This window comes from Dendrobates tinctorius, unplaced genomic scaffold, assembly GCF_039654945.1.
Source record: "Dendrobates tinctorius isolate UK_male_01 unplaced genomic scaffold, ASM3965494v1 ptg000043l, whole genome shotgun sequence".
Classification (NCBI taxonomy): Eukaryota; Metazoa; Chordata; class Amphibia; order Anura; family Dendrobatidae; genus Dendrobates; species Dendrobates tinctorius.
The window spans coordinates 6214454-6230397 of record NW_027361711.1 but is presented as its reverse complement, the minus strand read 5'-3'; the positions used below and the strand labels follow the sequence as shown (position 1 = coordinate 6230397).

The window sequence follows — 15944 nt, the reverse complement described above, 5'->3', positions numbered from 1 at the left end:
CCAATAGATTTCTATGAGGCTGAAAAAACGGCCCCTAAAAATACATCGGATCGCCGTGTCCCGTATGGCCGTGAAAAAATTTCGAGCTTGCTCTATATTTTTCACGGCTCACGGACACGGCCTCCCTTTAAATCAATGGTACCATGGTAAAACAATGTTAAGTTGTTTTTGCGGTACACTGTATTTGCTTATCGCCATTTTTTTCCCCTGCTATTTCTTATAACAGGGAAAAACTGCGATCTGAGAATCATGGTGATATGGCCCCTAAAAACAGGCCGCAAAAAACCTGGCAAATGTAAAAGTAGCCTAAAATGGCTTCTGCACTTATTCCTTCCTCTCACTTTCCGATCTTTAGATCCGTTCTTACGGCTTTTCTTGATATTTCACTATAGAGTTTATCAATCCCTATGGATGCTACTAATGGCTAGTTAGCTTGTCAATATACAGAGAGACGAACAATATATTGTGTGGATAGATTGATTCTATATCCAGGTATTAGGTGGGGCAATGTCCATTCTAACTTGTGGTACATTTTACTGCCCCAACTTTTCATTTAATATGCTTAAATCCTCTAATATATAATAATAATTATTATTAAGATTATTATGATTATGAAGATTATTATTATGATTATTATTATGATTAATAATAATAATAATAATAATAATAATCATGATGATTATGATCATCATCACATCCATTCATCACCATCACCATTCATTCATTCACCATTCATTCATTCACCATTCATTCATTCACCATTCATTCATTCACCATCAGGGCCTGATGAGCTTCAATGGGAGATGTCATGGCAGCTGTGGCCCTGGGCACCCATTTTAAAAGGGGGTTGTTTCAGTGTGCTTGTGGTGAAAGTTTATAAGTGATTCGTGACGCCACATGTGGTGTTCGGCAATGGAGATGTAAGCCGATGCTGCAGACATCCTCTGGGACAGATGGTGTGGTGCAGCAATGATGTTATAGCCCTCGACAGGCAGGGCTGTTGTCCCAGGGCAGAGTAAGTGAAGTGACACGTAGATGGTGTAGTGTCTGGCGCAAGCGATGCAGCAGTGCTGGGTAGGTTGGCGCAGGAATAAGTGGAGGACACCAGGGCATGTAGTTCCAAAGCTTTACTCAGTCTGTGTACAAGCAGGCGCCTGCCTCTGTGCCGTGTCCTCCGGGTCAGGGACTCAGTCAACCTCCAGGCCAGATGGAATACTCCTTTCCAACACTCCGCCAACATGTGTCTTTCTGAACGTCTCCTCTTATAGCGCCTTTAAATGAAGTACTCCTAGTACTGAGTTGCACTGGAGTTCCTCCTGTCCGATGTTCTTATGAACTCTACTTGTACGGCAGACAGCTGTAGCCTGCTTCGGGGACTCCTTGCTACTAAGTCCCGGCTCACTATCCAGTTGCTGTTGTGCCCCCAAGTCTTGTGTGGGAATAAAGTGGTCACTACTTCTATTCCTCCGGTGTCTGCTGCAGGACCATTAGTATCCGTACAACCTCTGGGACCGGGCCCCGGCCTTGCGCTTAGAACTTCTAGGAAGGGTTCTCTTCTACCCCACGTCCTCTGTTCTTTTACTCCTCCCGTTCCGTACTAATCTTTCCTTCTATGGAGAATCAGGCTTTCAGTCTACGTTGCTCTCTTCCTTTCCCGTGCCAGCAGACCCAGGTCACTGGGATCTGCTGCAGCACTTCCATCTATCCCTCTCTCCGGGGATCTTCTTCTCTCCAGCTCTCTAACCAACTGACTAACTGACTCCTAAACTCTTCCCGCTCCTTGTAATGTAAACTAACTCCACCCACCTCCCATCTCGTTTCGTGTTCCAAGCAGGGAGCCACCAATGGGTGCTTTGCTACACTACTTTGTGGTGTGGGGTGCAGGTGTTGGCGTGTGGTCAGGAGTCTCCACCTTACCTGGATGGAGGGGTACCACACCTCAGGAGGAGGTGCAGTACCTCTGTGGCGACTGAGCCTCAGGGGCGCCACACACCTATATATTACAAGTGGCATCTGCCTGGTATGTTTTGGACTCTGCTCCTGAGCTCAGTCCATACACTGGGACCCAAAATAAGACCTTGTGTCGGAAAGGAGTTAAACAATACCCCTCTTATGCAATGAGCACCACTACTGTATACAATAGAAAGGCAGATTACATAATTCAGAGCTGCATTTCCTGCTTTTTTGTCTCTTTTTTTTTTTTTTTTTTTTTTGATACTTGGGTTCACAATTGGTCAGCCACCAGAATTCCACATAAGAGTTTGTCATATACTTTTTAATCTTGCATTATGTAGAAATCTCTGCTCTGTTTTTGAGATTGTTCTGAAGTGTTGTCCAGACTGGATGAAAATGTCACATTCTTTCCGTTTTTTGGAATTGTATTTATGAATCTGTTTTATATTTTAACAGGCCCTTGGAAATTGCCCATATCCTTGTTTTTTTTTTTTTTAATAAATTACCGTACTTTTTTCTTTTTCCAGCAGAGAATTGCTTTCAGAGAATATGCACTTCTGAACTGTTCAGCCACTGGATGGTTTTTGTCTAATTTTATGCATCTAAGAAAATGTTAATTTTTATTTCTTTTCTATCCATATCTGTGTTGCAAAATTCATCATGTCTGAGTAAGGGCTTTAGGAGCAGCTCAGTTTTCTAATAAACCCTAATTGGCATTTATGAGCTGACTCCATCCACCCCTTCTGGTTCACGAGCTTTGTATGGTGGTGGTCTTTTCTGGGTTAGTAGCCAGTAGGAATCCGGCACTCCTGGATAGGTCGGTGCTCTGGGGTCCCAATCCAAATCCATAAATAGAAAGAATCCTGCACTCAAATGGACGTTGTGTATGAAATCGGATGAAAAATGTATTATGTGGTCCAAACTTTGTAAATACCTGACGGTTCAGTCTTGCGTTGACCTTTTTCAAACCTACACTGTAGAAGTAACACAAATGACAGTCACAGTTAGAAAAATTTGCATAAAAATACAAAAGAAAAACTGACGTTGTGGTGTTTAGAGGCAAATGCTATTCGGGAGTCGTAATAATACTTCCAAATGTTCAGTTTGTCTGATTTTTCTCTTTATAGGTATGTTTTTGAGTAAAATGTAAATTGTTCTTTTAGTCTACAAACGTCTGACATGTCTCCGAATTTCCAAACAATAATTTTTTTTTTTTTTCTGACAAAGAAAAATGGGCAAAATTTAAAGTGCTTACAGACCTCCAAATAATACTAAGAAAATAAGTTCATAATAATTTAGAAACAACAATACTAATGTTTTAACTCGGGAAGAGTTCAGAAATCAATATTTTTTGGAATAACCATTATTTGTAATCACATCTTTCATGCGTCTTGGCATGCTTTCCACCAGTCTTTCACACTGCTCCTGGTGCAAGAATTTAAGCAGTTCTTCTTTGTCTGATGGCTTGTGACTATCCATCATCCTCTTGATTACATTCTAGAGGTTTTCAATGGGGTTCAGATCTGGAGAATGGGCTGCCCATGACAGGGTTTTGATGTGGTGGTCTCTTAATTTTTGCCAGAGCTGTCTATGCACATATGTAAGAAACAGTGGATAAATCTCCAAAACCAGTGTAGCATTAGTGTATAAAGCACTGACCACTGATTTACTTAGCTGAGATTAAGAACACGTCAGGTGTTCCAAAAGCATCCAGTTTACCTCATTTTTCGCACCTTCCACCCCAACTATATTTTTATTGTCCCAACAACTACCTTTGTTTTAATTAGACTAATAAACACGCTAAACTTTTATTACTGAAGCTGGATCCTTCTTTTCAAGTGCCCTGACCACTGATTACCCTGAAGAGGATCTCTCTTGCTATACTGTATGGCATCCTTCAGATGGTGTGCTGAAGAGGATTCCTAAAGCTGCACTGGTTTTGGCTATTTTATTTGTTGGTTTGTCTGCTGTTTCTTAGTTGCATGCATATAGTTGTCCTTAATGGCATTTGCCTTTGAACACCATGTCTGTTTTTCCTATGTTCTTTATTTGTATTCTTTTATGCAAATTTTTCTAAATGTGACTTTTACTTCTACAATGTCTGTTTGAAAAAGATTTATGTAACACCCAAACATCATGTATTGTTACATAATAAAGGTTTCATTTGATTTCAACACAACCCCCCGTTAGCGTATCAGATTATTTCTATTTAATCCTTTTTTGGGTTATCAAACCAAATGTCTAGAGTGTGCTGGGCCCCACTGGAAAACTTGTACCTGGGCCCCAACGTTCATGTTGGTAAGATGCATGGAACCTTTTCAAGTGCTCTGGAACTCCCATTCTGGCCTCCTTGTGTAATAACGCCCTCCTCACCCCCTTCCTAGTCTAATGGACCTATCCTCACATAATGTCTGTTCTAGTGGTCTTTACAGTTTATAAAATGCTCTCGCTTTGATGGGCATGACGACAGCTGCCGGCTTCTGACTTGGCCCGGTGGCGTTTTATTGCAGTGCAGGGACCTGGTGGGTACTCGTATGCACATCTGAAATAAGCGCCGGTGCCACCCTCCCACACTGTCCCCATTATGGTCACAAAGGTCACACTTTGCGACACTGATTATTACACCTCTGGTTATCAAGCAATAGTGAATGTTGATTTAAAAATAAAAGCTGTACTAGTCTCATCCGATGGTGCAGAAGAGTACTCGTTGTAATTTGGAGCTTCATAGTCACTGGTCACGGGCCCAGAGCCTTGATGATCTCCCCTATCTGCCCGTATCCCCTGCACTTATTCTGCTTTTAGTAGGCGCAGCAACATGTATTCATCACCCTACAATTATGTTGTGCCTACTAATAAGACGAGGCCCTGTGGATGACCGCAGGTAGGAGGACGTTCGCAGTGCTCTCATCTGGTGGCCACTGGACCTAGGGTCTTGCAAGTTTTGACCTTTTTTTTTTTTTTTTTTTTTCTCAGAAATGCTGGGGAGCTAATACTATCAGCAATAAAGACGCATCTGTTAAAAGGAAGAGGCAGCGGGGATGGGTTTAGTGAGGCTGTAGTAGAAGTGGCACAAGAACTGGACTTGAGGGTTAAAAACCTTAATTTATCCACTGCGAATGAGAGCGCCATAGGCATTAGTCCATTACGGGTAAGCAAGATATGATCATGACTTTGTTTTTTTTTTTTTTTTTTTTTTTTTGGTGGGGGGTGGGTGCTCATATGCATGTAATTTAAACCTGCATTTGTTTTGGGTATAACCTTTTTGGTAATGTCTGGCTGTGCAAAGGATTAAAATTATTAAATAGTATTCTTGTACACCTCTTTTGGTTCCAGTAGGATGTTACTGTTTTGTACTTGATGTGACTGGGTGTATTTGTATTCTGTATATTTACAGCCTAAAATTCATGCAATAAACCGTGGCACAGCGTTATGTGGCAGACAGACCATAAAAACACTGCTAATAATTTTGGATGAAGAAGCAGCTTGCCCTCCAAGCAAAAACAAAGCAGATTTATTATGTGCGGATGTAGATAATGCCATCTTTGGAGCAATTTCTCTTTTGTCACTTTTTAGGTAATGGGATTTATGTAATTTATTATTGTATTTGAAATCCTCACTATTGCCCTCCAAAGCTGTTTACATCAGTGGCCAGAACGTGGTAGACTGTAAGATTTTACTTTGTTATGCCGAGTAATAGATTTTATTAGAAATCTAAAACCGAAGAGAAATGTCTCCATAAATGCTACTGTGTTTCTGGCATAAACAAATTTCTAATTAAAAAATATACAGACCTCTTACTGATAATATTAAAAAGGACATGCCAAAGGCAGTACCTGAGCAACAAAGAACTATACATATCTCTGTGCTTTCAATATCCAAATAAACATCACCCAAAATCAGGACTAAAGTGTGTGTGTGTGGTCAAATTAATTTGTCCTCCACTGCCATCTTGCAGATTTATTTGGTCCAGCTCCTCGGATCGTACATGTAGGGGACCCGTCTGATGCAAAAACTAAAAAATTAGCAAATAAAAGGTGGTGATGCTGATTAAGAGAAGGAGTGAAGGGGCTGATAAAGTGGCTTCCACCTATGGTGATGCCCCACCCTTCCCTCCTCCCTGTATGTGAATTCATAGCTCTTGGAGGTGGACAGTCCACCCCCCCTTTTATTATTAATAATAATTAATATTATCTATTTTTTAATGGGGGATTTGTTCACATGTCGGAAATTTGGCATATTCCTCACAGCAGTGCTAAGTTCAAAGTCTTAAATGCTACTCATGCATGTCCTGCTGGCAGAAAAGTTGTTCGTACACAAGATCCAGATTCATGAGGACTCGGAGGGTTATTGATAAAGTGAACCTGTCAGTATGTTTTTACTTATAAAAGCAGTGGTATGTCCCCTACTAAGAGTGATACCAATTGAGTCGAGATTTGATGCGTCAGTCATTAGAAATCTAGCGTAGGTGCCATGTGCAAATCGAGCTGGAAGTGCGGTGGGGGCATGTCACTGCTGCCTCCAGTGTCCCAGCCTATGTGTTACTTCTATGGCAGATTTCCCATGACTGGCAGGTCTTCTTGGTCTGCTGTCCGGGTCCCTATGTATATAATGTTGATGTGAAAATTAAGCCTAAACCACACACACACACACACACACTACTATTTAGAGCTCTGTATTATGTGCAGGAATTTATTACTCGGATAACATTACAGCACTGAAGATTCGGAAAAGCTCTTTAAGAATAAAATTAAGTGAGGGGTGGTCTCTCAACAAAAAAATATTTTTATATTCCGGTGTTTAGCTATAAATATGGCTTCCACATGAAGTGTTTTTTCATGTGCATGGAGCTATGTCTCATTCAGATATGGCTGACTGTATCAAATGTTAGTTCAGCTGCATATCTGTTCCATTCACCTGAATACATCTTGTGCATAGATGTCTTCAACCTTCTGTAGCAAATCTGTGTATGAATAAACCTGAATGCACATTTTGTCTTTTTTTTTTTTTTTTTTTTTTTTTTTTTTTTTTTTTTTTTTCTTTTGCTTTATGACATCTTCTCTTGCAGATCTCCTGAACAGACTGGATCCTCTCCTAAATCTCTAAACCAACGTGTCCGGAAGTGCTTGGACAAAAAAAACCCCAAGGTATATTCAAATTCTCCACGTTATAAAACATATTTATATGGCTCTTTTTTTTTTTTTTTTTTTTTTTTTTTACTCTTTAAGGCTGGTTTCACATTTGCGTTTTTTAGCGCTGGAAAAAAACGCATACCTGCGCATGCGGTTTTTCCCCTATATTTAACATGGGTGCGCATACCTGCGCGCTGGTTAGCGCATGTATGCGATTTTCATGCGCTGCGTTTTTTTGGGGTGTGCGTTGGTATTTTCCAGACGCAGCATGTTGCATTTTTTGGCCCTGCAAAAAAGCGCATGCGCACATATGCGCACGTTTTGCGCTAAAAATGGCCATTATAGCCTATGGATGCGCATATATGCGCACTGGCATGCTCATGTATGCGTTTTTTTTCATATGCGTTTTTTTTTTAAACCATGGAATTTAGGGGTTTGGGTTAGAGTTAGGGTTAGTTAAGGGGGTTTAGGGTTAGGGTCAGGGTCAGGGTTAGGGTTGGGGTTTGGGTTAGGGTTAGGGTTAAGTATGGTTTGGTTAAGGGTTAGGGTCAGGGTTAGGGTCAGGATTAGGGTTAAGTATGGTTTTGTTAAGGGTTAGGGTCAGGGTTAGGGTCAGGGTTAGGGTTAAGTATGGTTTTGTTAAGGATTAGGGTCAGGATTAGGGTTAAGTATGGTTTTGTTAAGGGTTAGGGTCAGGGTTAGGGTCAGGGTTAGGGTTAAGTATGGTTTTGGTCAGGGTTAGGGTTAGTTAGGGTTTGGGTTAGGGTTAAGTATGATTTGGTTAAGGGTTAGGGTCAGGGTTAGGGTTAGTAAAGTCATGGTTTGGGTAGTGTGAGGGGCCACCTAAAAATGTTGGAAAAAAACGCAAACGCGGTAAAAACGCATACAAACGCATAAAAACGCTGCGTTTTTTTCATGCATGCTCATAAAAATGCTTGAAAAAAACGCAGCAGTTGTATGCTTATGTATGCGTTTTTTCAATGCGTTTTTTTGCGGGAAAAATGCGCTGCAAAAAAAAGCAAGTGTGAAACTAGCCTTACTGACACCTTTTCAAGCTAAGGTTGCGCTTATAGGGAATCTGTTCAAATCAAGTACCGGCGCTCTGTGCACCCAAACATTTAATTACACCTTCCCACCTACTGTTTTCTGTCTGACTGCTATGGCTATATACAACCAGAAAAGGGTTATCAAAATAGAAGATGGAAGGACACATGGAGTTGGGAAGATGCACTGAACTGTTTGGCCTTGCCAAGGGTGCACCGTGCGCCTGTACATGACTTGAACAGTCTCTGCGGACAGTCCCCTTTTAAAATAAACTATAGCATATAAATTTTCCATCACCCCCCTAGATCTCGTGCATTATGGTCTGGAGGTCTGAGCTGGCTCTGGAAGCCATTGAACTTCTGTAGCCTGTGATTCAGCTGTGTAGAAGAGCATGGCATTTGTTTCATTGACATACTTTTCTTGTCGCGTGACCAATGACTAAACAGAGCACATGAAGCAGTATGCCACCCTGTTTTTAAGAAGTCTGAATTGAAAATGGTGGTCTCCCAATAAGGCTGTGTGCACACGCTGCGGATTTTGCTGCGGTTCCGCAGCGGTTTTGGCCGCTGCGGACCCGCAGCAGTTTCTGCTGCGGTGTACAGTACAATGATTCCCTATGGGAATCAAAAACCGCAGTGCAGACGGTGCGGAATTTTCCGCGCGGATTATCTGCGGTTTTCAATCCGCAGAAAGAATTGACATGTCAATTCTTTCTGCGGATTCTCCTGCGGTTTGCCATCTCCTCCATTGAGGAGATGAAAAACCGCAGGGCAAAACCGCAGAGCAATCCGCAGGTAAAACCGCAGGTCTTTTGACCTGCGGATTGTACAAAATCCGCGCGGATGAATCCGCACCTTTTCCGCAGCGTGTGCACACAGCCTAAGTCCTTCAGGACTGAAGAAAATGGCATAATGCTTTGTGATCACCACTTCCTTCAGACTCCTCTGCAAGGAGTGCTGAAGACAACCTTTCTATTGTCTAAATGCTAGGGGCCATGTTCATCTATCAACTTAAAAATGGAGTAGTAAAGGTACAGTCACACCTAGCGATGCACCAGCGATATGACGCGGTCAGGATCGCTGGTACATCGCTAAGTGGTCGCTAGTGAGCTGCCACACAGGCAGATCTCACCAGCGACATCGCAGGGGTCGGGGGTCGCTACTTACCTGTCAGATGAGGCGATCCTGACGTCCTCCCGCCCGCGTCCACGCGTCGCTCATCGTCACAGCAGGAAGCTGACGACGAGAAACGGTCCAGGACGTTCTCGCGTGATCAGCGATAACCAGTGGGGGAGCTGTCGGAGGTAAGTATCAGACATAGCGATATCGCTAGCAATATCGCTATAATGTCACAAAAACCAGTGACGTTATAGTGATATTGCTAGCGATATCGCTTTGTGTGACAGGCCCTTTAAAAATGGAAATGCAGATTGCTATCCTTAAGAGAAGTGGTCTTGCCACTCTCATTTTCAGCCCAGAAGTCATTTCACCATCTTGCCATGTAAACAGGCTGCTGATCACTCAGTGAAAGGGCAAAATGCTTGTTAATCGGTGAACTTTTTTATGCTACACAAAAGGTAATCATTCTCAGTGGTACATCATACTCTGCAAGTAGGACTCGCGCTCCAGAGAGCTATGGCAGCCTGTGCGCACTGAGCGACTACATTGCGTTTTATTGTGTTGACTACCTACCGATTTACACTTTGTGCTTTATTGATGCCACTATTTGGTGGTTCTAGTTATCATACATACAATTTAAAAATTCTGATTTTTTTTTTTGACTTTTTTTTTTTTTTTTTTTTTTATGGTTATTTTTTGCCAATAAAATATTTTTGAAATGGAAATGTAAAACTGACACGTGATGGTACTAAATTACAATAGAAGGAATGATTTGAATATTCGTAGAATGCCACAATAATTATATATGTATACATAGGCTCTCATGATATAATTGCATGGATATATACACTCACTGGCCACTTTATTAGGTACACCTGTCCAACTGTGTGTTAAGACTTAATTTCTAATCAGCCAATCACATGGCGGCAACTCAGTGCATTTAGGCATGTAGACATGGTCAAGACAATCTCCTGCAGTACAAACCGAGCATCAGTATGGGGAAGAAAGGTGATTTGAGTGCCTTTGAACGTGGCATGATTGTTGGTGCCAGAAGGGCTGGTCTGAGTATTTCAGAAACTGCTGATCTACTGGGATTTTCACGCACAACCATCTCTAGGGTTTACAGAGAATGGTCCGAAAAAGAAAAAAAATCCAGTGAGCGGCAGTTCTGTGGCCGGAAATGCCTTGTTGATGCCAGAGGACAGAGGAGAATGGGCATACTGGTTCGAGCTGATAGAAAGGCAACAGTGACTCAAAATGCCACCCGTTACAACCAAGGTAGGCAGAAGAGCATCTCTGAACACACAGTGCGTCGAACTTTGAGGCAGATGGGCTACAGCAGCAGAAGACCACACTGGGTACCACTCCTCTCAGCTAAGAACAGGAAACTGAGGCTACAATTTGCACAAGCTCATCGAAATTGGACAGTAGAAGATTGGAAAAACGTTGCCTGGTCTGATGAGTCTCGATTTCTGCCGCGACATTCGGATGGTAGGGTCAGAATTTGGCGTAAACAACATGAAAGCATGGATCCATCCAGCCTTGTATCAACTGTTCAGGCTGGTGGTGGTGGTGTCATGGTGTGGGGAATTTTTTCTTGGCACTCTTTGGGCCCCTTGGTACCAATTGAGCATCGTTGCAACGCCACAGCCTACCTGAGTATTGTTGCTGACCATGTCCATCCCTTTATGACCACAATGTACCCAACATCTGATGGCTACTTTCAGCAGGATAATGCGCCATGTCATAAAGCTCGAATCATCTGAGATTGGTTTCTTGAACATGACAATGAGTTCACTGTACTCAAATGGCCTCCTCAGTCACCAGATCTCAATCCAATAGAGCATCTTTGGGATGTGGTGGAACGGGAGATTCGCATCAGGGATGTGCAGCCGACAAATCTGCGCCAACTGTGTGATGCCATCATGTCAATATGGTCCAAAATCTCTGAGGAATGCTTCCAGCACCTTGTTGAATCTCTGCCACGAAGAATTGAGGCAGTTCTGAAGGCAAAAGGGGGTCCAACCCGTTACTAGCATGGTGTACCTAATAAAGTGGCCAGTGAGTGTATATATATATATATACACACACTCACTGGCCACTTTATTAGGTACACCATGCTAGTAACGGGTTGGACCCCCTTTTGCCTTCAGAACTGCCTCAATTCTTCGTGGCAGAGATTCAACAAGGTGCTGGAAGCATTCCTCAGAGATTTTGGACCATATTGACATGATGGCATCACACAGTTGGCGCAGATTTGTCGGCTGCACATCCCTGATGCGAATCTCCCGTTCCACCACATCCCAAAGATGCTCTATTGGATTGAGATCTGGTGACTGAGGAGGCCATTTGAGTACAGTAAACTCATTGTCATGTTCAAGAAACCAATCTGAGATGATTCGAGCTTTATGACATGGCGCATTATCCTGCTGAAAGTAGCCATCAGATGTTGGGTACATTGTGGTCATAAAGGGATGGACATGGTCAGCAACAATACTCAGGTAGGCTGTGGCGTTGCAACGATGCTCAATTGGTACCAAGGGGCCCAAAGAGTGCCCAGAAAAAATTCCCCACACCATGACACCACCACCACCAGCCTGAACCGTTGATACAAGGCAGGATGGATCCATGCTTTCATGTTGTTTATGCCAAATTCTGACCCTACCATCCGAATGTCGCAGCAGAAATCGAGACTCATCAGACCAGGCAACGTTTTTCCAATCTTCTACTGTCCAATTTCGATGAGCTTGTGCAAATTGTAGCCTCAGTTTCCTGTTCTTAGCTGAGAGGAGTGGTACCCAGTGTGGTCTTCTGCTGCTGTAGCCCATCTGCCTCAAAGTTCGACGCACTGTGCGTTCAGAGATGCTCTTCTGCCTACCTTGGTTGTAACGGGTGGCAATTTGAGTCACTGTTGCCTTTCTATCAGCTCGAACCAGTCTGCCCATTCTCCTCTGACCTCTGGCATCAACATGGCATTTCCGGCCACAGAACTGCCGCTCACTGGATTTTTTTTCTTTTTCGGACCATTCTCTGTAAACCCTAGAGATGGTTGTGCGTGAAAATCCCAGTAGATCAGCAGTTTCTGAAATACTCAGACCAGCCCTTCTGGCACCAACAATCATGCCACGTTCAAAGGCACTCAAATCACCTTTCTTCCCCATACTGATGCTCGGTTTGAACTGCAGGAGATTGTCTTGACCATGTCTACATGCCTAAATGCACTGAGTTTCCGCCATGTGATTGGCTGATTAGAAATTAAGTCTTAACACACAGTTGGACAGGTGTACCTAATAAAGTGGCCAGTGAGTGTATGTATGTGTATGTATATGTGTGTGTGTATATATATATATATATATATATATATATATATATATATATATATATATATATATATATATATATAATATAATATATATATGAGAGACTTGCATGGTCACATATATAGAGAGAGACTCAGTGGGAAAACCTATGTTGTCAATATCTGTCATGATGGACCATGTCTCCAATATAATGCTATGCAACAGGCTACACACTACTGGAACAGCCTCTATGGAAGCCTTTTTATTAACGTGATATCTACAGATACATAATCCATGGTTGCCAAGTCTCCATCCTTTTTTGGCTGCTTAAACTATATTCTGTACTATTCTGATATTAATTCTGCTTAATTTTACATGTTCTCTTAAAATGTATATATTTAAACATTTTTTCACTCTTTCATTGCAGCCATTTGGTAAATTCAAAAGTTCCTTTTTTTCTTGTTAATGTACACTCTGCACCCCATCTTGACTGAAAAAAAAAAAAAATGTAGAAATTTTTGCAAATTAAAAGAAAAATTGAAATATCACATGGTCATAAGTATTCAGACCCTTTGCTCAGTATTGAGTAGAAGCACCCTTTTGAGCTAGTACATCCATGAGTCGTCTTGGGAATGATGCAACAAGTTTTTTATACGTAGATTTGGGGATCTTCTGCCATTCTTGCAGATCCTCTCCAGCTCCGTCAGGTTGGATGGTGAACGTTGGTGGACAGCCATTTTCAGGTCTCTTCAAAGATGCTCAATTGGGTTTAGGTCAGGGCTCTGGCTGGGCCAGTAAAGAATGGTCACAGTTGTTCTGAAGCCACTCCTTTGTTATTTTAGCTGTGTGCTTAGGGTTGTTGTCTTGTTGGAAGGTGAACCTTCGGCCAAGTCTGTGGTCCAGAGCACTCTGAAGGAGGTTTTCATCCAAGATATCTCTGTACTTGGCCGCATTCATGTTTCCTTCAATTGCAATCACTCCTTCTGTCCCTGCAGCTGAAAAACACCCCCATAGCATGATGCTGCCACCACCATGTTTCACTGTTGGGATTGTATTGGGCAGGTGATGAGCAGTGCATGGGTTTTCTCCACACACATCGCTTAGAATTATCACCAAAAAGTTCTATCTTCATCTCATCAGACCAGAGAATCTTATTTAGCAAACTATTTGCGGGCTTTGATATGTCTTGTATGGAGGAGTGACTTCCGTCGGATCACTCTGCCATAAAGACCCAACTGATGGAGGGCTGCAGTGATAGTTGATTTTGTGGAACTTTCTCCCATCTCCCTACTGCATCTCTGGAGCTCAGCCACAGTGATCTTGGGGTTCTTCTTTACCTCTCACCAAGGCTCTTCTCCCATGGTTGCTCAGTTTGGCTGGACGGCCAGGTCTAGGAAGACTTCTGGTGGTCCCAAACTTCTTCCATTTAAAGGGGTTGTCTGGGCTTTTCACATAATCTCAGTGCATATCTGGGCTGCAGAATGGTGATCATAAGTAATTTACCTTCTGTCACCAGTTTGCATGGTTTTCTAGATATCGCTCTCTTGCTTCTGATCAGAACGTCCAAGGGGGGGGGGGGGTGTTCTGGTATTTTAATGGGAACTGGTCGTTTCCTCCTACTCTACTAAAAACCTGCCCTCCATAGCAACAACCCCACCCTCCATAGCAACAGGCCCTCCCTGTCCACATGAACAAGCCCTCCTCAAGCAGTAACAAATCCTCCCCCTCTAGCAGCCTCAGTGCAGAGAGCAGAACCACCCAGCTGCTCCTCCCCCAGACACACTGAACAGTGATCTATGGAAAGTGAAACTCTAGTGAGGAGGGAAAATCGTCCTGTATTCTGGGCCACTCCATGATTACAATACATAACTCACTCATCAGTGATTCCTAACCTCAGTGTCCCAGGTGCTGGCAGTGATGGGGCTTGGCTGCTGGCAGCAGTGAGAACAGACTGCGTGATGGCCAATGATGGGGGTCTGCAGCTTCTAATCTGCACAGGGGGTGGCAGTCACTGATGTAATCAGTTGTGTGACAAAGCCTCTGCTGTGTGAATGAAAGAGCTGTGTCACTGATGTCTTCACACAGCAGCAGATTTGGTGCAGTGTATGTGTGAAGCTCCAGTGACCAGCACCACCCACTGCCCACTCATTGGCTGTCGGTAAACTGCACCAGCACTCATCTTTATCATCATTCCAGCATTGGAAAGAACACAGCAGTGATCCTGTATTTGTGAAATCAGCACAATCTACATCGCATCCACAATGGTAATAGATAGGGCCATTACATGTTCCATGCCATACTCCTTGTAGATAATTGTGTAATGAAAACTATATATAGCACCTAATGCAAGTCTACAGTAGATGTGTATAATATATATACTAGATGTGGACCTGATGCTATTGCATCAGGAGGGCAGTGATGTCACGATGGGGTGAGCTCTGTGGAGCAGTCTTTTTCACCCTGTCTGCTCTCTTCTTCCTGTGCTGTCTTCTCCCCTCGTGCTTTCTCCTTTGTGCTGTCTCCCCCTGTGTGCTCTTCCCCTGTGCTGTCTTCTCCCCTCTGTGCTCTCCACCTTGATGTCTTCTTCCATCTATGCTCTCATCCCTGCAGGGCTTACACTCAAAATTTCAGGGTCCCTTACGGACAACATATTTTGGGTCCCCTGGAGATGCCGCCCATCCTCCACTCCAGCTCTGCCTCCATTCCAGAGATATATAGATACAGAGGTGTATCTAGGCTTTCTGGCACCCGGGGCAAGAATTCGGTTCGGCGCCCCCCCCCCCCCCCCCCCCAGCCCAAGTACATATGCGACTTGCACACTTAGCCATGTACCTGCGAGCTGCTCTCCCTAATGCTCTCAATGTTCAGTAAAAAACTGAGAGAAGCAGGAAGAGAAGCTCGTTGTCACAGGACCATACCTATGAAAATCGCATATGAGTGAAGTGTCCATGTGATGACTACTGGAACCTGCAGCGCTGAATCCTGACATTGCAGCTTCTGAATTCTCACAACGAATGCACTGCACACTTTTAGGATTCTCCCTTGCCGATGTACAGTCAGCACAAGCATGTGATTTATATACTTCTGGCCACATTCCGACTAGACGTTCCCGACCTCGCTCTGTTCATTTTCATTGAGTGAGGCCACACGTCTAGTCAGCATGTGACCACATGTATGTAAATTACCGGCATGAGAGAATCCTAACAGCGTTCAGTGAGCACTGTGAGAATTCAGGAGTCTGCAGTCACATAGAATGACTGCAGACTCCGTACAAACCTGGTCAACCCCTTTAATGTTCCTAACAAATAAAAACATGAGAATAAGTCAGTAGCACAAATAACATTTACATCCCGGTACCTTATAGATGACGTCTCTGCAGTCAGTCACCTTTTCTTCTAGAC

General features: G+C 43.2%; 1 protein-coding gene across 2 annotated transcripts in view; it reads left to right on the top strand.

Moving 5' to 3' along the window:
- PARPBP (PARP1 binding protein) overlaps window positions 1-15944 on the top strand; it is a 115422-nt gene that overhangs the window by 69328 nt on the left and 30150 nt on the right. For both annotated transcript variants that reach the window (XM_073575167.1, XM_073575166.1), the window contains exons 7-9: window positions 4927-5101; window positions 5348-5526; window positions 7019-7097. In XM_073575167.1, the coding sequence (XP_073431268.1) occupies window positions 4927-5101; window positions 5348-5526; window positions 7019-7097 (433 nt within the window). The remainder of the gene's footprint in view (window positions 1-4926; window positions 5102-5347; window positions 5527-7018; window positions 7098-15944) is intronic.